General features: G+C 42.6%; 1 protein-coding gene across 1 annotated transcript in view; it reads left to right on the top strand.

Annotated features, from left to right (window-relative positions):
* Positions 1–10,451: 10,451 nt before the first annotated feature.
* The window catches only part of LOC308127831 (fidgetin-like), a gene marked incomplete at its 3' end in the record, with an annotated part of 33,898 nt that continues 16,374 nt past the window's right edge, over positions 10,452–27,975 (top strand). The window contains exon 1 of the mRNA XM_080493179.1: positions 10,452–10,510. Within this exon, the coding sequence (XP_080349305.1) occupies positions 10,483–10,510 (28 nt within the window). The 5' untranslated portion in view covers positions 10,452–10,482. The remainder of the gene's footprint in view (positions 10,511–27,975) is intronic.

The following is a 27,975-nucleotide window of genomic DNA, read 5'->3' as shown; positions in this document are numbered from 1 at the left end:
TAAGCAATTAATACTTCTTTTCCGCGATCTTAGGTCAACTTGGCAAAACATTTCCGTTGGAATTAGAGGAGGAATCATGGAGCTCTGACGGTTCAGCGGTTAAAACATAACCCCTGCCTTTCCGCCCGGGCTCCGTCGTCTCGGTCTACATACAGACGTGCTGAATTTTGCATGAGCGTATAGCAACGGGAACCCTATAGTGTTGTTTACTGATGCTTCCTCAAGGCGCTGGGCTCCGCGCCGCCCATCCTGATCAGCAGCTGCGGCCCGTCTCCCGCCGCCGATCGTCTTGTTATACAGCCGAGCGTGAAGAGGCGCCGGGCAGAGGTCAGGACGCGCGCTCCTCCGCTCGGGAAAAAAAAGAAATGACCAATCGGGAGGCCGCCGCCGCCTCCTCCCGCCGAGCCGCGGCAAATTGACATGTGACTCGCAGCAGGCTAGTGCTACACGCTAACAACAAACCTATCCCCTCATCCTGTGCAAATCAATAGTGAGGTGCTCTGATGTGACAGACTGAAACTTGTGAAACTGCGAACGGAGCAGATCGCCTCCAATGATGGACCCGTCTGGCGAAGCTACGTGACCTAGCGCCGAAGCAACTTCTTGAGGAAAAGACTTTCTGAGTTGCAGTTTTGAGTTATTTTATATTCTAAATATATATATATATATATATTTATATACTTTGAGTTAAATATGCTAGCCTTTGTTAGCAACTTTCTCCCCGACTACCGTGGAGCTTCCATCAGACTTTATTCTAAAAGCTTTAGCACAACAATTAGCTCGTTGCTAAATTACTCCAGAGGTTTTATACCAAACTTAACGAGCTAACCGTGTTTAAACTTTTGTAAAAAAAAAAAATTATTTTGTAAAAAAAAATTATTTTGTAAAAAAAATTTGTTTTGTAAAAGAAAAAAAAAATTTTGTAAAAGAAAAAATATTTTGTAAAAAAAACATTTATTTTGTAAAAGAAAAAATATTTTGTAAAAAAAAAATATTTTGTAAAAAAATAAATAATTTTTTCCGAGAACACCAAGCTGGCTAATTTCTCTTGCGAGCTATTCAGCTAATAAGTTGGATGATTATCTATTAAGTTAATGCTAAAAAGCCGACTGCATAACTTGTTTTAATCGCATTTATTTTCAGTGAAATAATTAATTAATAATCTAAAGTTATCAGAGCATGTTTTCTGTAGAAAGTTGACAACTTAAGATGTTAACGGACATTCAGATTTAACTTTACATTTGTTGTATGAATTTGGGAATGTGGTTAGCATGTAGCCTGCTAGCTCCTGGAAAACAAAACTGACCTGTATTCATTCTACCAAGTAAACAACTTCTCTTTATTTATGTTTGAGTGAGACTTTCATTGCCGCTGAGGTTTTTCTTTCCTAATCAAAACTCCACAAAGCAAAAGCAAATTATGGCCATGACAAGGACAACAGCGACTTTTCTCACTCCCACAATCCTTTTCACTTTTGTTTACAGTCGGGTTTCTCCACTAATATGTTTTGTCCCCCGTCTTCTATCCTGGACACACAAAAGCCACATTCAGGCCTTTCCGATGGACAACACACCAGGTTGAAGGGAATTATCTGTGAAGGTTGCTTCGAAAATACAATCCGGCTGCGTGGAAGTTTAAAAAAAAAAAAAAACTAAATTACAAAAATGAAAATGTGAGAGACTGGGCGAGCTTTGTGAGGCGGTTCGGTTTTGGATCCAGCTGATGGTAATCTTCCCCGAGTGGCTCCGGCTCTGTGTTTGCTATCATTTGTCACATGGCCACAGTGTTATGGGTTCAAACTGAAATTTGTGACGGCTCAGTGCCCGCTAACAGCACACCGTTCCACCGCCGCTCCACTTTCATTATGTCCAGGCTGCTGAGACAGAAAACGGCTTCCAGGGCCGCACACCTATTGGTCACTTCAGGTTCTTTGGTCGGTCCTCATGTTCATGTATTGGACACAACTGAAAAGATTCAGGCAAGGAAATACAGTTTAAGTGGAACTAAACTAGAAACAATCCAGAGAAAAAGACCATAAGTCTGGAATCCAGCTACTTCAAGAGTCAGAAGCTCGTCTAAACACGGACAATAAATAAACAGTAATAAACCAGTTGGACGCCAGCGTGAACTCAAAAACCAGATGAGAGAAAGTCCAGAAACATCCTGATGACTCATTTTAAACCAGTGTGAAACAGCTCAGAACCAAGTCTTTTCAAAATAAATCTAAATTCAGTCCAGTATCACAGAAAACATGATAAACGAGTGTAAACTCTCAGAAACAGTGAGACGGGTGTGGAACCAGTTTAGTCCCAGTCCAACAAGCAGGATTTAAATCAGTGTGAATAATCCAAACTCTATTACACTCAGCTCAGAATACAGTCAGGAGGAAAAAATCAGTCCTTTAAACACGTGATAACCAAACAGTTTGATGTCTTTGGTTTAACGTGTGAGAAGGTTTGCGTATGAAGAAAAGGAGCTGAGGTCTCTAGCGGCTGGCCCGCCGCGACTTCTATCTGCAGACTTTATTCAAAGTTATTTTACCTCAAATTTCTATTTGCTGCGTCACTGCGATCGCTCCCTCCACCAATAAAACTCAACACAAAGACGAGCGTTCTCGTCGGATACATTCTGTTGTTCTTAAAACAAAGACTGAGAAATGAATCCGCGTGTGTGTGTGTGTGAAACGTCAGCAGGCTTTAATCTCAGTAAATCAGCTCCTCGGAGTCTTGCTATGCTCGAAATCCTCCCTAACCTCATATCAATATGTCCTTTGTTTCTTCTATTTCAAAGCCGGTGACAACAATTAGAGAAATTAACGGCTTGTTTGATGTCGGTGAGTAAAAAGAGGCTTTTGTTTTGCTGCTTGAGATTCAGGTTTTCTTTCATGTAAGCACCGTCTGAGAACCAGGCCTTGGTCTTTTTATTTTCCTCCTTCCCTCCGAGGAGCTGCTGTAAGTGTAACTTCAGCTCCATTGAGCATCACCCTTCACTGGGCTCGAGGTATCTGATTGAGTCCATCCATGTGGAGCGCCATTGAATCAAAAGAGTAAACCTCAAGGACACGGTCCGGCACACACACATCCAGGAAAAAACCCTCGCTTAGCGGCGACGGAGGTTCCAAGTAAAAAAAAAAAAAAAAAAAAAAACGCCTGAAAGAACGAGTGCAATCCAACGATTCCACGTGAAATAATCGGCGGGTCGAAGCGAGACGTTCCTGTCATTTCTTGAGACGTTTGTGTTGGACGTGGCGACGGAGCGGTCAGCCGGACTCCGCCTCTCCGGTGGCTAATTAAAGGAGTCCTCGCGCGGAGCTAGCGCACTACGCTCGGTTTACCATAAACAATGTGATTAAAGCCGCGACGGGGGAAAAAAAACTAAAAAACGACGAGACATCACATCACCATGGAAATGTGCGAGGAAACGTAATAGATCGGGACGTCATGATTACTTTTTTATTCATTATTTCTCATAATGACTGTCGTTACAGATTGAATTCCACTTTGTTCGGCAGGTTTGCGATAATTATCTCTTTATTAAGATAAAAAAAAAAAAGACTTTGATTGGGAAAGAAAAGACGAGAAAGTGGGAATCAATTTCACACGTTTTGTGTCGTCGTACTTTGATCACTTTAAAAGTGGGCGTGTCCAACGTTGGACGGCGGGTGTAATTCCAGCGAGGCGAATATTCAGGGTCTGTTTTTTTTCCAGAGCGACCAGCGCGGAGGGAAAACCAGGGTTGGAGGTGTTTCATGCACCGCCGCTGTTCGTCCTCTTTTCATCCGGTCACCTTTACGAGCTGGGAAGGGTTTTTCTCCTCGGCGGTGACACAGATGTGGCGGCAGCGGCGGCGGCGGCGGCGGTCATAGCGGAGGAGGTGGGGGTAGGAAGGAAGGGGGTCCGGGGGTCCGGGGGGCTCCAATCAATCACTGCCAGATTAGCCGGGAAGCCACTTCCACGACCGTTAAAGCAGCACAGATGCAGAATCGCGGCCGAACAAGTTGGAGTTTTTAAGCCAACAGCAGGACTTCCTGGTTATTTGTCAAAGTCAGCGCCGAGTGTGTGTGTGTGTGTGTGTGTGTGTGTGTGTGTGTGTGTGTGTGTGTGTGTGTGTGTGTGTGTGTGTGTGTGTGTGTGTGTGTGTGTGTGTGTGTGTGTGTCGGTGTGTCGGTGTGTGTGTGTGTGTGTGTGTGTCCACTGGAGCTTGCAGTAAATCACACCCCCTTTATTGCCAAATTTAGTGGCTAACGCTCGATAGCGTCGGCGGCCATGTTTACCGACTTTAAACACTTAAAACTAAAGACATTTAATCTGAAGCTGCAATTTATGATGTGAGCTGTTTCATCTTTCTGAGCCATTCTTAGGCTTTTCCTCCCGTTTTAGCTGTTTTTAGCTGCATCAACACTTTCAAGGCATTTGCTTGTTGTTGTTGTTGTTTTTACTTTATTCAGTGGTTTAAGCTCTTTCAGCCACGTTAGCCATTTGGCCGTTTTAGATGTTTTAGTGATTTAAGTTGTGTCAGCTTTTATGTCATTTTAGCAACGAGCCATTTTGTTTGTTTGTTTTTACTTTGTTTGTTTTTATTATTATTAGAATAATTACTCTTGTTTTTATTATTATGTTGTGATCTTACCTTCGCCATTCCAGCTATTTTTTAGCAATATTGTTTTTACTGTTATTAATTGTCGCTCATTTTTTTAAAATGAAATGTTTGTTTGTATCTTGAGCTGTTCTTATCTTATGACTTTCAAACTTTTCTTTTTAGCAATTTTCCTTTTTTTTAAAATCTTTAGTGCATTTTTATCTAGTTATCTAGCTATTGTATCCCTTTTAGCACTTTCATATATATTTTGGTGCTTTTTAAAAAAAACGCATTTTAACCATTTCAAATATTGCAGTTTTAGCTCTTAAGCCATTTTCTTTTCATCTTTTACAATGGTTTGAGCACATTTATGTAAATTGAGCCATTTTTCTCTTCGTTAACCGTCCGTATCCCGCTGCACAAGAGCTGAAGAGCCACATGTGGCTCCACAGCAGCAGGTTTTTCTTCTTCTTCTTCTTCTTCTTCTTCTTCTTCTTCTTCTTCTTCTTCTTCTTCTTCTCCTCTTATCTTTCCATTTCCTCCTCCTGAACGCACCGGGGCTTTTGTTTACATGAAGGGGAGCTTCTATAGAGACGCCGGAATTGGATGTTTCCCAGCCTGTATCGCCGGGGGAACGTAGCCGCTCTCCGAACGTATCGTAAAGAAAAATGCGTTTCATCCTACAGCTCCTCACACAAATGGATGGCGACGGCAGCGCGTCTTGGCAGACACGAAGGGTTAAGTGCTGATAATTATCGGGAGGAAAAAAAAAACCAAGGAGGCGACATGAAAGCCGTCTCAGGCAGCGGCTATGCTACGTTGATTAGCGCGACGTCCGGGGACTCCTTTGATTAGACGCTTTGTTTTGGCGGCTTCTCGTTAGAAGGAAAGGCTTTGTCTTCGCTTTTGATTTCATAAAGAACACATGAGGTTTGTTTCGAATCCCAGAAGAAGAAATGGCGCCGAACCGCTGCACAGGAAGTGGATCTACACGTTAGCGCAATGCTAACAATGAAAAAAAAAACTGTCGTAAAGCTTTCGAGTGTCTGCGTATTCCGAATTTATTTTATTCCTAAAAGAAAATTCGTTGAGATTTACGATACAGTTTTACTATTATGTCTGTAATTTGTCTCAATTTTAACAAATTTTTCTGAATTTTTTTTAAAGCGAAATGTCACACTAGCTTATTGGACGCGGTGACTTTCACTAACAAGGCAAGGTTTAGCTGTGATGTTGGAACTTTGACACCTTTTCAACATTTTAAAATTTTATCTTAATTTTCCAGAAATTCTAAATCTTTTATGTAAAATGTCTGAATGTGTGAAATGTAAGATTACATCGAACTGTTTACATTTTGAAGCTGTAACTTGTTTTTATACTACAAACCTTACTTTCAATTGGTATTTTTCAAATTCTTTGACCTTTTCTTTTTTTTGGGTTGAATTTCCAACTTTTTGCCCATCTGCAAAATACGCTGATTAAGATTTTTCAATTCTAAATTTCAACTTCATTTGAAACTTATTAACCTAAAATTTGTCTCACGTCATGAAATATTAACCTCGCTCATGATATTTTGTCGTCAATGTTTGACTTCTAACATGGACCTTTTGAAAATATTTGAGAAATTTCCATTTTTCATTATTATAACAATTTTAATATTTTACCACTTTACTGTGGCTGTGTGTGTGTGTGTGTGTGTGTGTGTGTGTGTGTGTGTGTGTGTGTGTGTGTGTGTGTGTGTGTGTGTGTGTGTGTGTGTGTGTGTGTCTCCCCCCCCTTCAATTAAGAGCTTAAGCTCATTAGTGGCAGACTTACATCATTACCTCTCCAACGGCTAATGAGTTAAAATCTATTTAGATTTATGTTGCTGTTAAATCTTCTCACACACACACACACACACACACACACACACACACACACACACACACACACACACACACACACACACATGCACACGCCAGCGACCAGGGGAGCTGAAGGTATCCTCACACGAGCTTTCCACTGGTGTGGGATCCTTTTATAGCATCGCTGCATATTCAACACACTTGAGTTGCAGCTCGGGATGTAAATGAGCGCAGATCCAGGCGATCTCTCCTCTGATGTGCCTGCGACGCTCTAATGCAACACAAACCTCCGTTTCCTCTCACCTCCATGTCCGCCGCACGTTTTGACGAGTTAATATCTGAGTAGCTGGACGATAAGAACAACGTTTCCTCCAGAGTGTCAGGACTCCCAGTCCATCTTCTCCTGGGACTTGGTACTTTTACTTTGACGGTCACCATAATAACAATCCAACTGTGTCGTCTGTCCACTAGAATGTCTCCCATTGTTTATGTTTATGTTTATTGTTTACGTTGTTCTCTTCACTCGTGACAAATACAACCAACAGCACCAACTTGTGGCCTGGCAGGCAAACTACATCAAAATGTTGTGTTAACGGGACCTTAGTTGACAAAACGGTTTTCCTTCTTTGTGCATTTCAACAATATTCCAATCAAATTTTTGTGACTTTGAAAACTTTTGTTTTTGCTCTCAGCAGCTGTATATTAAAAAAAAAAAGAATTATTTAAAATGCCTGTTATTTTAACTTTTTTGCATGTTTTTACACTCAAAAATTCCATCTATCTAATCTATTGGTAGATTTTGCATTATATTTATGATCCTTAACATACTTCATCCATTTTTAGCATCTCATTGAAGTTCTATGTTATACACACACTTCATTGATTTAAAAAATAGTCACAATATTTTAACAGCGTTCCCAAATTTTTCACCATTTTGCCCAAATGTTAAATTTTTCTATTTTTTTTTATAATTTCGAAACAATTCTTAACATTACTTTTGACATTTTGCAAACATTCATGACAATATTCTCTTATTTTACGCAGCATAATGCTCAAGATTTTACCATTATTACTGTATAATGTATATTTCTGTTAATATCCTAATGTAACATGTCAGCGCTATCAAGGATAACCATCCTGTTTGATAATTTTTACGATAATTCTTGATGCAGACGTACAGTTGACCCCTGATTAAAGATACACACACACACACACACACACACACACACACACACACACACACACACACACACACAGGGTGGTGGTGGGGGTGGGGGTGGGCACAATGCAGCGACAGCTCCTCCATCTTTGATGTCTTGTTTAAACCTGCTCTCCCTGCTGATGCTTTGATAACGTGCTAACTGGGACATTTTCATCCTAATTAGAGCTTCAATTGCTAATTCCATATCGCCGGCTATAATTATCACTGGGAGATTTGTGCAGACGATTTTGAAGCGCTTGTTTTCCTCGGAGGCGAGCGCTAAAGTTTACCTGTGCGATATATATATTTATTTATTTTTATTTGTATTTTTTTTAAACACCCGCTGATCCCTTGAGATTGAACACAAGAAAAGAATAACCCGTCCGACCTTTAAATTCAAAATCACATCCAATCATGTCTCAGACTTTAATACTTGGCGTGATGCTACAGTGGGGGGAAAAAATACTTTTTTGATGTTTTTACAGCAACAAAAGTCACAAAAATAGTATATTATATATTAAATTGAGTGTATTATTTAAAAGAAATCATCAAATTTTGGAACAAAGTTACATCATTTTGCCTCCCGGTGTAAAAAAAACAGTAAATTCTCACACTTTTGGAGCATTTTGCAGCCTAAATGCATATTTTAATATATATAAACATGATAGTGCTACTTTTATTGTCTCTATTAAAAAATATAAGTAGAATAAATTTGCTTTTAAAGTTGATAAAAATCACACAGATCTCATGTCTTGTGCAGCTTAATCCACCGGGAATGTTTTCGTGAAAATCTTAAGCTGAAGTATCGAATGTCAACAACGTCTAAAAGAGCCAAACTTTTTAATTATGTCATGAATTAAGCTGGAATAAATATAAAAGTTACCAGATTCCATTAAGAGTTGAAATAAAAGTCCAAATATAAAAATTCGGTGCGATATCGTTGATCTTCACGAGCCGATGGCAAGTACAGCCACAACTGGTATCGCAGAAACACATCCAACACCGATACTGTACCGATACCAATAAACGGATTAAATACAGATATTGAGACTACAAAGACATGATAACAATGCTGTACCGACACCATACTGATACCGATAAAAAGAAATACTATACTGATACAATACAGTGACAATTATAATGGGATATCAATATGATATCGGTACGACACCGATACCAGTGATACACAAGCAAAACACATATTTACTTATACGATATGTTTACATGACCAATAATACTGTTACTGATCAGATACCAATACTACACTGATCCCAAAAACCCTGATATGTGGGGATCACAGTAGAGTTATCTATAGATATAATCAATAACAATAAATGATTGGAGAAAGGTGTTATGTACAATACAGAGGATTCACTTGATGATATTTGATTGTTATCAGATTATTACGAACCTTTCATTCTAATTTTATGTATGTTTCTATTGGTTATGTTTTATTTGTACTAGTTTTGAAGTTGTTCCTGTAAAAAAACCAAAAAGACAACTCAAAGGTAAACGTTTAGATTTCAAAACAAAACAGACTTAATATGCACAACACGATCTATTTGCGCTAAACTTCAACAGTCCTTTAATCTTTAAGGTTAAAATCAGTTAGTTGGAGTTTGTATGTGTAGAAGAGTGCAGTTTTAAGGAGTTTGTCTTCTTTAATGGTCAAACGGAGGCTCTCAAGCTCATCTGCAATAATTGGATGTTTTTTTTTCTTTGGTCCACTTGTTTCCTCCCTCCCGCCCTCCTCTGCTCCTCCATGTGTCCTGCTCCGGACGCATGCGCGCTGGGGGAGCGCATACTGGTCAGCGTGAGAGAAGCAGCTGTTCACAGGAGAGAGAGAGGGAGGGAGAGAGAGAGAGAGGGAGGGAGAGAGGGGAGGAAGGCTGGCTGGCTGGTGAAATTCCAACATGGCAGTGGCGGCTGTGGTCAGTGTCTCCTCTCTTCTCCACTCGGGATGCTCGCTGCGGCTCGTGCGCAATAACCCGGCGTAACCAGACAGAGAAGAAGCGCACCCCCCCTTTCTCCTCTTCACCTCCGCTTCCACCTCCTCCTCTCTGGGATCGATGCGACCCTAACACCTCCCCTCTCCTCCTTCCTCCTCCTCCACCCTCCTCCTCCTCTTCCTCCACGTGAGAGGTCGACCTGAGCAAGGGAAAGGGGGGGACAAAAGCAGGTAAGGAAAGGTGGAGGGGGGGCTGGGGGGGGTTAGCGGATACCTCGGAGATAACGCGACCTGCACTTCCACATCCGACAAGTTTTTTTTTTGTTTTTTTTTTTCTATTTCCTATCAGTCTTCTTCCCGGTAAGATTGGCGAGCGAATGCGTAAAATTCGGCTTTTGCGCACCTGCGCGTAACTTGCGCGCACACGGACGCAGGAGCTGCGCGGCTTGTAGACAACAAGTTACCGGATCCGGCGCTGATTATGATGGTGGAGGTGGAGGAAGAGGAGGAGGAGGAGGAGGTGGTGGTGTTTTTTTAAGGGCGTCATGAGCAGATTTAAGACTTGATCCGCACCAGTTGATTTCCTCCCTCCCTCCCTCCTCTCTCTCTCTCTCTCTCTCTCTCTCTCTCTCTCTCTCTCTCTCTCTCCCCTCCTCTGTCATCCTGGCTCCACTTTCTAATGAGATGCATGTAGGTTAGGTACCTCCACCTATTGAGTTGCTCGCTCCACAGACTTTTCCACTCCACACAAGAAAGAAAAAAAAGAAAGAAAGAAGAAAAGTGTCATTATTTTTCATCCCTAACTGGAGAAATCTTCCCTTTCTCTCTGTGTCCTCTCTCTTCTCCTTCCCCATTCATTCCAATGCTCTCACCTCCTCCTCTTCCTCTCTCTGTTCTTCCTCCAGCACGACATGATCAGCAGCAGCAGCAGCGTCTATGGTAAGAGCATCTTTTCTTTCTTTTCTTTTTTCTTTTTTTTTTTTAAATCAGGACTTGATGATTGTGTTGATGGTGCAGGAGGAAGCAGTGTTGTTGGGGGTGGAGGCGGGGCGGGTGGGGGTGTTTACATCCACAGCTGTATGCTGAAAATGCTGCAAAACTCTCATCATTGCACACAGTTTCGGCATTTTTAAAATTGCGAGACACGTTGCACAATGTAGTTTTGAACTTCAATCAAGCGTCAGAAAAAAGAAATGCATGAGCAGAAAGAGTTTTTAATTCTTTTTTTATAATTTTTTTTTATTTTGCTGCTTTGGATGATTTCCTGTTTATTTCCTCGCTTGTTTGTTGACAATTCCTCTGTGAAAATGCATTTTTGTGTGACTTATTCAAAGTGTTTCAGTGTAAAAGCTGTTGAACAGGTAATTGCGGTGGATTAATGGCGAGCGTTAGCGGCGAAAACACTTCAAAGATTCACATTTCAGGTATTGCTAATAATGCACATTGGCGGAAATTACAGTTTGGGGGTCAGGGGGCCTTTTTCCCTCCACAGCAGATAATTGCCCCCCCCCCCCCCCCACCTCTCTATAGAATAATTGTAGAAGCACATTAACAAAAATAAAAGCTTTTTGGGAATGTTCCCTGTCGACTGGAGTTTTAGCGACAAAGTGAAACGGCGTTGTTTTCCAGGCTGTTAGCGGCGACCTTTGACCTCTGGGTGACTCTTCCTGGGCGTTGAATGAATCTAACCTGCGAGCGGGAGGTACTTTCCCGACGTAAAAAACCCACGTCGGCGGGAATTCGTCTTCATTCACTGTCAAAACGAGCTCTTTTCTGCTTAAAGATTATTATTATTTTATTTTATTTTGTAGTTTATTATTTAATGCAGAAGGAACTAAACCGGGCTAATTTGTCGGGGTGCGATCGGAGGCTCGCCGACTGTAAACACACCGGAGCGGCGTGTTTATTTCCTGTTAACTGTGTTTGTTTGCTTCAGATCGGCGGCGGCGGCGGCCGTCTGACAGTAGCAATAATCCCCCTCATTATACACATAACGTATCGCCTCACATCCCCCCCCGACGCGGCTAATGGGGACGGAGAGAGGCGAGATAATAGGAAAAGAAGGGGAGAAGAGTGGCGCGGGAACAGGCGGGCCCCCGTACTCCTGCCTTTATTTATCTAAATGTGGAGGTTTGAGCGTGGAATGAGCGGCGAGAGGCGGCGTGCGGCGAGGTGGCCGCGCGGCTCCCAGCGGGGCCGTATAAATAAATTATCCTGACACTTTCTATCAGTCTGTAATGTTTACCATTAAAAGCTGTTTGGCCGTCCGCCGGGAGGCGCGGGGGGGGGGAAATATCCCCTCACACGCAGACGTTTGTTCGTCTCGGTCCGTCGTATCAGAGGTTCCTTCTTCTTTTCTTTTTTTTTCCTTTTACACAGAGAGAGAGAGAGAGAGAGAGAAAGAAAAGCCTCTTCAAACGGGATCCAGGCAGGGTTGTCATCTTTTAGCAAAAATGTTAAGTGTTATCTTTTGTGCTCTCGGCTGGCGGAGCTCGGACCCCCCCCCCCCCCCCCCCCCCCATGGGAGCCCGGCGCATGCAAATAGAACAAATCCCTCTCGGACCTGTCTGTCTGTTTCACTCTCCCTCCATACACCCCACCACCCTCCACGTCTTGTCTACTTGCTCTCTCATCTATTTCACTCTTTGTCCACTTATTTCCTCCCTCTCTCTCTCTCTCTCTCTCTCTCTCTCTCTCTCTCTCTCTCTCTCTCTCTCTCCCCCACATCCATCCATCCCAGAAGACAGTGCCCAGGCTGTGTGTGTGTCAGCTAACTGTATTCAGGCTTTGTGTGTTTCCCTGACAGACCCCCCCCCCCCCCCCCCCCCCCACCCCCTTCCCCCCAGCCCATCACCCCTCACCCCACCACCATCTTCCTCCCTCCTCTTCCTCCCCGAGTTCCTCTTCCCCACGGCGGGCAGCTGTCGGTCGGTAGCAGCACTGCTCCTCCCGAGTTCCTCCGTCCACGAGGCAATTCCTTAAAATCCTTGACACCTTGAGCCACCTCACCCCCACCCCCCCACACCACCCCTCCACCCACCAATTCTTAGACAGCTTTCACATGGCGTGTGTGTGTGTGTGTGTGTGTGTGTGTGTGTGTGTGTGTGTGTGTGTGTGTGTGTGTGTGTGTGTGTGTGTGTGTGTGTGTGTGTGTGTGTGTGGTGGGGGGGCTTGTTTTCTGTGACTGACAGTTGCCGGTTGATGGATTTTGTTGTGACTGAAGCTTTTTCACACACTGATCCCCCCCCACCCCCCCCGATTACCCCGTCCACATGTGTGTGTGTGGGGGGGGGGGGGGGATACTTAAAGCGTGGGGGTATATGGAGCGGGCCTGTTGTAGTGTGAAGAATGAGGCCTGTGTGTGTGTGTGTGTGTGTGTGTGTGTGTGTGTGTGTGTGTGTGTGTGTGTGTGTGTGTGTGTGTGTGTGTGTGTGTGTGTGATCAAAATCCCGATTGTTGTGTGACAATGATCTGATATGGCAGCGTTTGTGTGTTAATATATATTTGTGTGTATATCAAGACTTGTGTTTACAAATATAGAAGTATCTATAGAAGTGTCGATACAAATAGTTTACAAAAGTATGTGTGTGTGTTTCTATTCATGAATACACACAACTGCAAATTATATATACACACACACATATATAAAATATAAACACTGCAATTGTAGACATTCTCGTTTATACTCTTGAACTTCATTTCTATATGTATATATATATATAGAGAGAGAGAGAGAGAGAGAGAGAGAGAGAGAGATACACATACCCGTATATAAAGTTATAACTTTGAGTTATCTATAAATTATTTCATTTTGTATAATGCTTGACACCTCTTTCTCGAACTTGTATTCGTGTATTTCGATATATACCTAAAGAATTGTGGCTAACTTGGCTTCAGTAATTCACTTGATGAAAATTGTCTTTTCACTTATGTAACTAAACAAATGTTTAAATGACATGCAATAATCTATCATTATTGCTAACACATTATATATATATATATAGTTTTGGTTGCTCACACACACACACACACACACACACACACACACACACACACACAAAGTAGTCATAGATCAACATATAAATACTCTGACCCTATCCCAAACAAAACTTAATCTATCATTAAGTACCATGAGAAATAGAGGCATGTATAGGTGGAAAGGGTAGATTGCATACGTGTGTATGTGTATGGAGGTAGATCGAAAGATTGATAGATAACTGGATGTATGTACTTAAGTTTATGAAATGTGGACTATAAATACTTAAATATCGAATGTAGATAAAATTCTTACTCAAACACGTCATATCTTTCGGTGTTATACTGATACTATTGATTATAAATAGATGGCTGGATACTGTCTGGTAGGATATATATATATATATATATATATATATATATATATATATATATATATAGCACACACACACACACACACTTAAGCTTTCGTAGATAGTCACACGTTAAATACACGTTTAGCTGTAAATTAATTAAGTAAATATCAGGATATATATACTATAAAACACCAGACTGAGCTGTGAGTTTTTCATGAAATGTGTTGCGTTGGTTTTGCTCCTTGTCCACCGATATATGGAAACATCTCTGTGTGTGTACATAAAGGTCTTTACTGTAGAGGTTAACGTATAATGTTAAAGTGAACCCTCCCTGGCCTCCAGTCTAAATGTGTCTGTGTGTGTGTTTATGGGGGGTGGGTGGGGGTGGGTGGGGTGGGGGGGGTCTTTATTCAAACAAGTCTGATCCGGGCAGCTTCTGGCCACTCGAACCTCTTCTGCTGCTTTTCTGAAAATCTGTCATTTGAATTATGAAATTGTGAGAGTTCTGAGTTGTGGGGGGGGGGGGGGGGGGGGGGGGGACTGGGGATCTGGTGGCAGAGGACAGCGACACCGGGGGTCACCTCAGGTCTCTGCGGCAGATCACTCCTCCTCCTTTTATTTCCCTTCTGCAAATCCATTTCCATGTTAATTCCCAGCTTAAAAGCATTATCACCTTTTCTTTACCCCCACAACCCAAAATTATTTAACTTAAAAGAAATATTTTACATTTTCTCCTTTGTTCTTCTCGTCCCCGTCCCCCCCCCACCCCCACCCACCCCACCCCACCCACCTCACCTCTCCAGATACTAAAACATGAAGTACGCGGAGGATTTATTTAAACTGGGTGGAAACGTGCAGCGTTCGACCTGCACACACACACACAAACCACAGCTGATCATTCAGACGAGGAGAAGCTTTCTAATTAGGTTATCGCCGTGGAAGTGTTGCCTTAAATCGTGCATTGATATGCAGGGGAGCGAGCCACTCACTGGGCCCTCCATGACGGAGCACCAGGGCCTTTTTTTTTTTTTTCTTTTTAAATACGGGGGCCCACAAAAAAGTGTAATCTGCTCGTTTCTTTCCTGATTCTGTTAACGGCGGGCCCTGGAGAGACAATCGCCCCCCCCTCACCCCCCCAGCTTGAACGTCTTGATTAGCGAGCACGTCGGATTTTTATTTTTTTTTTCTTCCGACTCTCGTCTGCGAGGCTGCGAAAGGTGTGCGTTAATGAACAATGCCTCATTGGGTGCAAGAGTGTGTGTGTGTGTGTGTGTGTGTGTGTGTGTGTGTGTGTGTGTGTGTGTGTGTGTGTGTGTGTGTGTGTGTGTGTGTGTGTGTGTGTTGGAGGGCTGCCAGGCGATGGACACAAAGGATGTTGAGTGGCTGGGCGTGTGGCACAGCGTCACTGGAGACGGGACACAGTTTGGTTTTTTTTTGTTTGTTTGTTTTTTTGGAGGTTTCATGTTTGGTGACGTGTCAGAAAAACATACGGACGAAAGCAGAAGTGGTCGTTTTGTTTTTCTACGCTCCTGGTGTCAGAAGTTTTTCAAGAGAAGAAATAAATATTTAAGCAGAAAATCTTTTCAGAATCATCAGCAGTGTTTTTACTTTAAATACAATTATTATTATATTTATGTATATATGTATAAACACATGAGGACAGGCGTGTTTGTGATAGATGGGTTTATCCATCTTCTCATGTTATCCTAATTGTTTTTCCATCTATATATTTGTGTATGTAAACACATACTTTGCATACTCGTACTACTGCTATCGGAAATATATTTACATAATATTTGAACATACACAAAAGCTTACGAGTGACACACATACACACCTTTATCTAGCACTCTCTTCTACAAAAGTGTGGTTGTATGTATATATCAGTTCAAGATATGTAGAATATACATGTGAAAAAAGTAATCGAAAAGATAAAAGATTAAAAAAAAAGAGAATTAAGTTCTTGGGGTATATAAATATATGTGTGTCAGAGTGTAGAGTATGTAAGAAAAATATTTAAAGTAACCACGGGTATGTTAAAAGAACCGTGAAAGATAAACAGATATACTGCATGTACAATAAGATAAGGCATAGATATACATGCATTTCCCTTTTTAACACACAAACTTATATACACATTATTCTTTTTGAATATGTTGTTTTGTAGATCGGTAAAGGTTATCTATGTGTGTGTGTGTATATATATATATATAGAGTCTATAATAGTATAATCTATATCCTCAATGGGTACATTTGTGTGTGTTTATAAAGTACATAAAGTTTCTGAAAAGTAGACAAATTATATAAATGAAAGAAATTCATATATTTTCATCAGTATGTCAGTTAATGTGTGTGTGTGTGTGTGTGTGTGTGTGTGTGTGTGTGTGTGTGTGTGTGTGTGTGTGTGTGTGTGTGTGTGTGTGTGTGTGTGTGTGTGTGTGTGTGTGTGTGTGTGTGTGTGTGTGTGTGCGTGTGTGTAAATATATGTGTATCTTTATATATATATACTGTATATGTTCACACACATACCTAAGTGTATAGCGTGTTCTTGATGTTGATATTATCTATGTTTATATTTTTAATCAGCATTCGCTTCACGTTAGCCGAACGAGCGCGAGCCCCCCACTAGCTTGCGCCAGCCGATTGCGGTTTCGTCTGAAGTGTCATTTTGTCGGAGTGACCGGGTCAAAAAACCGGCGGCCGTTTCTCCAACCAAACACAAACCGCACCTTTCTTCTCGTCTTTACCTTCAAATCGGCGTCGGAGCGCTCAGCCAGGCCTGCTGGGGGAGGAAGGCTGTTTGTACCTGTGATTATCTTGTTGCATGCCTGCACTGAGCGTGTGTGTGTGTGGTTAGTGTGTGTGTGTGTGTGTGTGTGTGTGGTTAGTGTGTGTGTGTGTGTGTGTGTGTGTGTGTGTGTGTGTGTGTGTGTGTGTGTGTGTGTGTGTGTGTGTGTGTGTGTGTGTGTGTGGTTAGTGTGTGTGTGTGTGTGTGTGTGTGTGTGTGTTGGCCAAGTTTCCCCCAGTGGTAGCAGGCGAGAGAGAGAGCGAGCATTAGGATGTTGCCGGTATGACTCCGCTGGCAGGATGGACACATGTGGTAGATAGCTAATGATAGCACGCAGCGTATAATGAGATCCTACTCTCCGTCTGTCTCCTCTACCTGGCATCATGCATTAACCATACGAGAGGAAGAGGAGGCACGCATGGTATTGACTTTGAGTGGGTGTCTGCTTGTCCGTTGTTGGTTTTGTTTAGCACTCAGAGGTCAGCATGGCTGCAAGCGCCGCACATTTATAACAAGTTCTCTCTCTCTCTCTCTCTCTTTTTTTTTTTTTTTTTTTTTTTTTTTTTTTAAGGGGGGCTGTTTTATATTATTCATTTATTTTTTTTAAGGATATATTAAAAAAAAAAAAAAAAAAAAACCAGAACATCTCCTCATGCGCACCTCTTGAGCTCAGTTAAATGGTGCTAAATTGATTTTGGAAGGCGCCGCGATGTATACGCTTAACAAGCCAAATGGGTTCAGTTTGCGGGTTAGTTTGTGTGGTCAGGAGATTATTCTATTAATGTATTCCTCACACTGTAATCTACAGTACGGGAGGGAGGGGAGGCGTTGGCAGCGCTCCATCTTCTTACCCAGTAACATATATTTATCCTCTTCACTACTCGACCCCCCCCCCCCCCCTCACCCCCCCTCCCTCTCTACACACACCTCCCTGGGGGTCCCAATGACATGCTTACTAATGTGTGCTTTGGAAACGGAGTGCTATTGTATCCCCTAAATCTCACAAAGCGCTGTATGATTTGCCCATTGTCGCTAAATCGCTTTGCTTGTGCCAAGTGCTCGCGTCTCGCCGAGGCTTTGGCGCTTCGAGGGTCTCGGGGACGGCGTCGAGCTCCGCCTTTGTCGAGTTCGGGGAAGAGTGCCAAGACCGCTGCGCCGAATATTGTTTTGAGTGGGAAAGGGAGGGGGTGGTGGTGGGGGTGGGTGGGTTGGGGGGGTGACGGGGAAGACGGGCCATTGCCAAGCGACTCCATTGAGCCCCCCAGTGAATGGGCCCATTCATATTTCGGAGAATCACCCAGATGCCATATTGTTGGCTCAACAACGCTAAATATTCTCCAACAAGGATGGGATTGTAGCAGCGCTTTGAGTCAAGGGGGGGGGACGTTGGGAAATTAATAAATAAATAATAATAAAAAAACGGGCGAATCGCGAAGCAGAGATCGGGTGAGTCCGTTCGGTAGAACGCCAAGTGTTTGTTGGCGTCTTCAAAGCTTCTTTCTTTCCTCCTTCAGGTGGAACTTTTGTTCACTAAAGCTTCACAAACGTACAGGGAAAGTTTAATAAATCTTCCTCTGAGGTGTTTTTTAGTTTGACAGAGTACTTTAAAGTGGAAAAAGTAGATTGTTTCTTTAAGATCCTAAGTCGTACTGAACGCTTTCTGGTTAACTTATCAAGTATCGCAACAGCGAGAAGATTCGTGATGAAAAAGGACATTTTTTTTGCTCCATGTGGTTTTCCTCCTCCGTCTTCCTTCGACTTTGCGAATCTTAATATCGCGATATTAAATATGTTGCGTAACGTCAAGTCATTTCCTCGTGTTACCGCCTACAGATTTCAAAACTCCACTTTATATTAGTTTTATTTATAGAATTAAATTCCTCTTGTAGTGTTCAGAGTCATTTATTTTTATATAGTTCTTTTTCTCTGTGTGTAACAACGGAAACACGTCGACCCGACGTGTTTCCATGACGACGTCAATCACGCAGATCATTGATTTCTGGGTTTTTCGGCCAAAGGCATCATAGATGTTGAAAATGTAGATCCTGCTCTAACCCATTGGACCTTATTAAATATATATAAATATATATATACATTAAATATAGCAGATATTATATATGATGATAGTATGTTGTTGAAAAAGTCATGACACTTACGCAGATGATGTTAATCTATTTGTGCTTTAGTTCCTTTTCTCTCGATGTTAATTAACTTTTTATTTTAATCACATTGACTTTAATGCTTTTATTTTTCATCAGTTTTCATACTTTGCCTCTGACTTGTACCTCGTGGCCGCCAGGTATGAAATCTGGACTCTGTTACTATTTGAAAATTACTTAATCGCACAATTTTTGGAAACTAATTGCGACGAATCCCATTTTTGAATTTGAACAGTATCCTGGGAACGTATATTGTTGATATTTGCGACATATATGTGCGACCCCGAGTGCAGATGTATGTATGTAGATAAAAACCTGACTGACATAATGAGCACATAAAAGATTCTGCTCTATAAGGACCGTTCATCCATGATTCGGATCTTTATAGAAATGCGTTTTATAAGCGGAATAAAAAAAAAAAAGCCTTTATAAGGTTGGGAACTTTATCGACGGAGGTTTTAAGACCTCAGGTGAGAGGAGACGGGCCTGCTGAAATCCCAACAACCTTGAAATGTAAGCAGGTGAACTTTAACCCACACACACACACACACACACACACACACACACACACACACAACAAGACTTAGTAAAATGTCATAGCGGGTCCTTTATGTCATGCATGCACTGAGTATTAATCACGGTTGGATCTGCGCCTGAGAGGCTGATCAAATTTATTGTTTGGCTGCACGGGACAGTAATGGGTGTTTAATTACTCAATAAAAGCCCTTTTATAGATTCCCGGGCCTCCTGTGTGTTGAGCAAATGGTATTGATCCGTCTCCGCGCTGCAACATGATCGCCTGTGAAGGAGAATTAGAGCCGTTAGCCCGCTAGCGCTTTCTCATTCATTAGCCGCATTAGCCAGAGGGGCGGTGAAGACGTAGCATCATAGTTAATACCCCAGCGTCTGACGTTCTCTCTCTCTCTCTTTTTTTTTTTTTTAAAACACAAATATGGATTAGACGTGTTTCAGCGGGAACCTCCAGGAGGGTCGTTTTTCCTCGGCGGCATTTCCGCCCGCGATCCCGTCGATACGCCAACGGCAGATTCGCACCTGAGAGCCGCATTAGTCGGCGCTACCGTCAAGACCGTTTAATCCCGACGCCTCCCCGCCCTGTAATCTGTAATCTGACTGCGCCTCCTCCTCCTCCTCCTCCTCGGAGGCCTAATTCGGGATCACCGTCCCCGACATGGAGCTGGTCGACATGTGTGGCGTTGGCTCACCGGCCTGCACCGTGTCCACCCCCCCCCCCCCCCCCCCCCGCCCCACCCCACCCCCTCCTCAGTCCACCTCGCCGCATCTGCCTTGCATCCATTGTTCTTTTATGTTGAGAGCATATCGCTGGCTCTGTGAACCAGCACCACTCCTCTTGATGCTCGGCCGAAACCGCTGCAGCATCGCCCCTTGATGTGTCGCTATCAAATGAATGTGGCCTGTTGCAGTCGGTCGGGGGGCTTTGTGGACCACGGAAAGTAAAAAAAAAAAAAAGGGGGGGGGGGGGGGAGGGGGCTGCGAGCGGCCATGAAAGAGACATTGTCCAATACAGAGCGAACAGTTCCTTTGTAGATAAATGGATTTTCATGCTTATCAAGCGGGACAGTGAATGAGTGAAAACTGTGGAGAATGTGGAATTATTCCCACTGCTCAAGAACTGTAGTTTCAAGTGTGTGTGGTCCTTCATTTTTTAATTATTCTGCTGGTATTTTTCAATTGGGAACACTGTTAATGCTTCAGACGCATGTTTTTGCTCTGAGATTGCAGCTCTTGGACAATACTACTCTGGGTTACCGTGGGTTAGTTACTTTAAAAAAAGTAAGATTTTCTACAGTGAAGTGATATTTTACATGAATTTGAGTTAAAAATATCTGCTTTCAGTCTAATTTTGAGAGAAGCATAGGAGCGATCGTAAAATTAAAGCACATGCGTGTATAAGTTGCAGTTTTATATGCAATTCTTTAATACATCCCTTTTATTAACGTTCTTTCAAAGTTAAAACTTTTGCATTTTCAGGAGTTTTTTTGTCTTAACATTTGTTAAAACGTCCACACATACAGCTTTGTAGCTTCCAGCCTGGTCGGGGCGATGCCTTTTCCTCACATGATTTTACAGGATTAGTGGATTAAAGTAGATTCTAATTTCTCAATCAAGTTATGTGGAACTTTTTGGAAGTATATTCGGAACGTATTGAAATTACCTCAATAAATTCAGAAAGCATCGTCGTCTGATAGAAATAAACCATATTCTATAGGGTCAATTAAAGGTCAATTCTTTATTTATTCCCTAGAATTGATAATAAAAAACATTTTTATCAGACGTTGTTCCTGTTTTTGTCCTGATTCTGAGACAGGATGTCATTTTGAGAAGATTTACTTTATTTTTCGCTTTAAACAGAAGATTTGAGGAAGAAGGCTTTAAGATTTAGACTTTAAAATGAATTTATTTTGTGATAATGGCAAAAAGAAAAAGTGGAGTGAAACATAAAAACTAAATAGAATAGAGACATTTTGAAAGTAAGCAGTTACAACTAGATAAATTCTTGGTCAATGAGGCTTGAAATGTTTATTTTTTTTCACTTGAACTTTTCTTCATATTCCCGTCTCTAAATCCTTTTATTCTCATTGTGCATAATAATCTGCACATTTCATCGAGGCCATTTAAGTGAATCATATTCTTTCAGTAAACACACGAACCAAAGGCAGTGAGGTAATGTCAAATGTTAAGACTTGCCCACGATCTGGACTAAAATCCCGGCGCACCTTTCATGATAATATTGGATTGATAATTCGGGATTGTGTGGCTGCAGAGCTCCATTCATTGTGCATCTGGCAGCGTGAGGCGCCGCCGCTGAACGGACGGAGTGTGAATCATTGTCGGGGATGTGTAACACACGAGGCGAACAGAGGCGACCCGCGGCGGTGGCGGCGTCCGCGTACGCTGGCATTCCTCCGCCGGCGAGGAGCGATGTGCGCTGGATGCAGAGCCGGCGGTGGCGGTAATCCGCCCGTGCGGTGGGACAGGTTCTATTGCTCCACAAATCAATTGGCTTCATGTCCGTGCCATTAGGCTAACATGGCGCTGAGAGCAGTAAACAGACTGTTTGATTCCCCTGGACGCCGGCCAGGTGGACGCTCCTCTACCTCCTCCTCCTCCTCCTCCTCCTCCTCCTCCTCCTCCTCCTCCTCCTCTGCTTCCTCCTCGTCCCTTCTTTCACTCCCTCCTTCCATCGTCCTCTCTGCTCCAGTCAATGCCGGATTCTCAGAGGACGAGTGCTGACAGGAATATCGCTGGGAGGGATTGTGTTTGTGGGTTTTCTTTTCTCCCGATGGAGTCTACCCTGGGTGAAGTGATGACCCCCCCCCCCCCCCCCCCCCCCCCCCCCCCCCCCCCCACATCATCTCCTTCTTTGTTTCCTTTTCCCTTTTCTACCTTTTTCATTTTCCCCACCCGGCTCAGATAAAGTTGCAACACCGGTGATTAATGACTTGTCGAACATTAGCGTGTGAGTGTATTTTCTCGCCGATCGACTGATAAGACAAACAGCTCCGGCCGTGCAACAGGTACCCCCCCCCCCCCCCCCCCCCTCCACCCCCCCTCCACCCACTCCCCCTCCACCCTCTTCAAACCTGCAGCCGACTTGACCCCCGGCCCGGAGAAACCGCTCCGGTGCGGCGGCGCACAACAATGTGGGTTCAGACTCACCCCGTAGCGCCGCAGGACTTTTACTGTTGCTAGGCGACGCTGCGGCCGCCGGACACATCTGGTCAGCTGTTAGTACAAGTTGTTGACAAGAGCAACAGCATGATAGTGTTTACAGAACCCTCAATAGACCTTCCACAGTCAATCAATCCCTCCAGAGCTCGGCAAATACCTTCTCCTACGGGGAGCGGAGACCAGTCGGCGGTGCTTCATTTTGAAAGTCCCAAACAGGAAGCACGGGGGGCGTTTTGGTTCCCCGGAGGAAAACTGACCATTATTGCGTCAGGAATACGTGGGAGGCACACCGTCACGTTTTCACGACATTATATGGGAATTTACGTTTTTATCTGATTGGAAAACCAGATTTATTCTGAAAAAGACTTTTATCTCAGGCTAGAAAAGGCTAAAACAGCTTAAATAGAACAATGTGGAACTAACTCCATCAAATAGCTATAATAGGTACGCTACATAATAAAATAGCTTAAATCACTAGAAACATTGAAAAGACTTAAAATAGCTAAAATGAACTGAAACTCATAAAGAAGAAGGTTTTTTTTATTTTGGCTAAAAAGAATTAAAATGACTAAAACTGACTAGAATAAAAACAAGGTTTAGAAAAGTGAAACAGTCCAAAAGATCTAGAATCGTTGAATTTATAGCATCTAAAATCACTAAAATGGTAAATAAATGGCAAAAAAATTAAAAATGCAGTGAATTACAGATGGACTATGGTAATGGCTGCCGGAACAATGTGGTGTATGTTTGCTGTATATATTTGGGATATTTTCTAACTGGGCGAACACTGAAGGAAAATATTGTGCAGCTCTTTTATTGACTGTTTCAACCTCTGTCCTCCCGACTGCTTCCTTCCACTTCTAATCTTTTCATTCCAATAAAACTGCTATTTCTTGTTCTTGTGTGTCGGCGCAGCGTCCTGCTTCTGATCAACCCGCTTTTTTTAAAATCATTTGAATATTTTGGGGGCTGCTGCTTGAAGTTTTTGTTTGCACGTTAAGTTAAATGATCAAATATTTTACATCTGCCCGTATTTAATGATTAAAAACCACAAAAAGGCTTGAAACTTGAACTGAAATGTCAGTTTAAGCAGATTTTAAAAAAAAAGTATGCAAATTTGTCCAAAGTAGGATTTTAAATTAGAACGAATCACTGACAATAACTAAACACTGTATAATCCCATATCAGGACTTTTATTTAATCTGGACTTAAAAGACAAATTCAGGCTATTTTTCTTAAAATTCGCATTTTAGCCGCTAACATTAGCCACTGTTTTTTGGGGGTTTTCTACTGCGTTGACGTGGTTATTTTACTAACCCAACAATACAAGTACTCACATGATTCCACATTCTGTATGTTTCCATTTCTACGTATGAAAATATGACTTGGTTCCAGAAAAACAGCAGTATAATATGAAGACTTACGCTGATGATGTTAAAGTCTTCAGCGTTTCCTGACTTTGTTTTTCGCAGTTTATTTCTACTTAATCTTATACAATTCATTCCTGTTAACATATTTAAAGTGATGTCTTGTAGAGCCTGAATGCACAGAGCATGGAAGTGGAGTGGAATATGTGATATACTGTGCAGAAGCGGCTCGTGTTAAAACTTAAAGGTTTCAGACGTTTCCTCTTTTTCATTCAACTCCAGCCTTTAACAATATCAATACGCATATAGCTGGACATCGCGATAACGATAAATATGCCATATATCGTGGAGGAAAAGACATGGGACGTGTTGACACTGTCTGGGGCAGGTGTTTGTTCCCAGGTTTCCACGGTTGAAGCTTTATTCGCCGTGTTGTTTGTCATGTCGTCCCCTGAAAACCGAGAGCCGTGTTCACGATCCGTGAATGTGATTACAGCTATTGATCGATAGACGATGACACGATGCTGCTGGGTGTCACCTGAAGAAGAGGAGGAGGAGGAGGAGGAGGAGGAGGAGTGTGAAGCAGACAGTGCGTCCATATGCCGGAGCACGATGGTCCATATGCCGTCGTCCGTTCTCACCGCGGCGTAGGAAAGAGAAAGGAGGAAAAAAAAGCGGGTAATGTGAGATGAGACGAAGCCGGTTATCCGGAGCCTTACATCTGCTGTCAGCCGCGCGCTCTAACTCCGTTAAGGACGTTATTGATTGCTCATTATTACCCCGCTCCCTGAAAGACGAGCGTCCCCTATGATCACATTAAATCTCTCCCCTCGTCCAATCCTCCCGAGACGCCTTCTGCTCGTCGCCGCCCGTCAAAATTCCTCCTGCGAGATCTGATATCAGCCGTCCTCCTCGTTGCCTCTGGTTCTGGTCGCGTCTCCGTTTGATTCACTCCAAATAACTCCTTTTTTCTCCCGTGTTCCTTCCTCACACACACTTTGGCTAATTGATCTCTTTAGTCTTGTGTAATGGAAATCAGCGAACACGGATGATTTGAGACGGTGATTTGTCTCCTTTGTGTTATCAGGTTTTCATGTTCGCCGTCTGATCCCTGTTTATTGACTTGATGGCAAACAAGAAGAGCTGACAAGGGGAAGTCATAATATGTACTTTATTTTTCCAAGAGGGGCTATTTTTGCTCCGCTGCTATGTTTTTTTTTTTGTTTTTTGTTTTTTTAAAAAGAGCCTTCAAACTTCTGGCTTTGCAGACATCTTCTTCGATTTATTATAATATTTTTTTAAAGCGTCGACGGAGGTGTCACACGTGTAAAAGTTTGGGACTGTTGAGATAGAGGCCGTGTCGTCGCCCCTCCATGAATAATGCAGCGCTATCGACTGTGTCAGTTGAGCGAGGAGACGTGGCGGCGGCGGCGGCGGCGGCTTGATGTTCAGCTGCCTGGACGCCCTGAGACAAACTGAAACGAGACGCTGCAGCGGGAGTGTCGCGTCTCCAACAAGTCCGTCGGTGAACGTTCACACCTGCGTGTGCAAAAGACTTAAAACACCCCCGTTCTACTTCTATTCCTCCATTTTGGAATGGCGTCCTCCGCCCAGCAGCTTCCTGCTCCGCTGAATAAACAACATTTCTTGACAGTTTGTTGCTTTGGAAGTTTTGAGTTGGAGTAAGTTTGTGTTTCCGTGGCCTCGGAGGCAGAAGAAGAAGAAAAAAAATAAACCGCAGTCCGATATTTTCCGTCCTTAGCTATGTGCTATATATCTATATTTCCCCGGGTCTGTGTGTGAGCGTCCTCCAGCCCGCGGAGAGCAGCGAGAATCCCCTGCCCCCTCGACACCGCCGCTTCAGTCTCAATGCCGCCGATCGATGGGCGTATTGATCGGCTGTTTGGACAACCTGTGTGAATTCCAGCAGAACTCGGTGGATTTAGCGGCGCCCCCGGGCGCTAGCTCGCGCGCTTACGCGCGCTCGGATGCGTTCGTCGCCCCGCCGACGACTCCGTCGTGCTAATTGATTCCGCTTCGATCGGCTTCAAATTTAAACGCGAGACACTTTGGCGCCTCGCGCATCTGCAATCAAACCTTTCAGACTAAAGGACTCGACTTCTCGGCAAATGGATTCACCTTCAGGAGAAAACGATGCTCTTTTATTCTAATTTCTACAAGTTTGACTACGTTTCGCAAAACTTAAGTTTGTGCTTCATTTATGACCTTTTCTTTTTTTTAAATACAGTAAAAAAAAAACCTGCTGAAATCTTTCACAGTTTGTCATTTTAGCCATTTTAGCTGTTTCGCTACTTTTGCATTTTCAATAAATGCATAAATTGTATATTTCAGTTACCGTGCAAGCTATTGTGCATTCAGTTTATAGTGCTCAAAAGTTCACACACTTAAGTTTTTTTGTTTACAATTTACCCGGTTACACCAGTGATACAAGAGAAAAACAAACAAACTGAAAAGACAAAACATAACAGGAGTAATACAAAAGAAGAAAAACAAAACATAGTTGTTTTAACTGTTAAAGTGGCATTTTTACTGTTGTATGTTTTTGAAAGATTCTAGCTTTTTAACGATATTACCTATTTATTTTACGCTGTTTTAGCTAGTGCAGCTATTTTAGCCATTTTAACCTTTTAGCTTTTTTCACAAAAAAATCAAACCCTCTTTACCGTTTTCGATGTTTTAGCGATTAAACGTGTTGTGTTTGGCATTTTTGCGATTGCACGTTTTTAAGGTATTCTAGCTTTTTAACTATATTAGGCGTTAGCCATTGGCGTTATAACTACGTTTTTGCTGTTTTAGCCATTTTAGTTGTTTTTTCTATTTTGGCCATTTTACCTGTTAAAGTAGTTGTATTGTGTATTTCAGCTACTTTATCTTCAGAGGTACAAAAGCTTAAATCATCAAACCGTCACGTGTGACAGATTTCTTTTGATTCTCCTGATGAGTGCGTCGGAAGACTTTCTTGAGTTTTGTCGTGTATTTCTATTGAGCCACTGACAACCTGCCCTTATTATTTCATCCTACTTTTGTGCGGCGGTGTACGTTTGCGTTGCCGAGTTGGCAGACGTGGTTGCCGTTGCCGGGTTCCCGGCGCCTCGGACACGACGGGTCCTGCGAGTTTGCGGGCTGGGGGTAGAGGTTATCCGTGCACCGCTCAGGACGGAGCCCTAATCTCCACCAACCGCTGCTCCGTCTCGCCCGTTTGCCAAGCGCTCCACAGAAACGCTGCGAAAATCCACATTCTGACTCCCGAGAAGTTGTTTTTTTGGAGCCGCGCTGATCTCTGACCTGTGCTGTGGTTTTTACAGGACCATTAAGTTCCTGCGTCGACTCGTGAACGACACTTTGGTTTTAAAGTGCCATATAAGTAAAAGTGACTTGACAGGAGAAGCATCAGTTTTAATGGACATAACATAAACCTGAAATCCTATTGGTTCAATTAAACGTTTGGGTCACATTCAGCTGTTTTAATTCGTTTAAACGACAGGTTGTAAAATTGCAAAAAAATTTAACTTTTCTGAAACGCTGCTGCTGGTCCTCGTCATCGCGGTTCTAGTAACTCGGTGTAACAGTTAACTGTTAAAATACTCAATACTGAATCAAATGTAAATATTATGAAAGAAACGATCATACACAGAAATATCGAAGGACATAGATGTTTCATTGTATTTCCATAGAATTGAATCCAATATGATTGCTTTTTGTCACAATACTAGTTGGTAAACCTACAGTAAACCAGTTATTGGTGAAATTGTGTTTCGGAACAAAGACTTTTATTTTGAAATAAGCATATTTGAAGAGATGTTGACTTGTAGCGTTAAAAAAAAGCATCTCCTTTTCACAATTGTGGCTTGTATAAATAGAGAGTTTTCAAAAACGATTGAGGCACTTTTCACTCCTTTGATTGGGGCCTTTTAATTTGAAAAACATCAGTTTATTATAACCATTATTAACATGCATTGCATCATTTCACAGATGTGGCTTATCAAATTGGAAACGCCTCTTCACGATGCCAGTTGGTAAAACATGG

The sequence above is a fragment of the Lipophrys pholis genome (genome assembly GCF_963383615.2).
Source record: "Lipophrys pholis genome assembly, chromosome: 23".
Taxonomy (NCBI): Eukaryota; Metazoa; Chordata; class Actinopteri; order Blenniiformes; family Blenniidae; genus Lipophrys; species Lipophrys pholis.
Note: the sequence above shows the minus strand (reverse complement) of the source record. Positions and strands in the feature narration are given on the sequence as shown.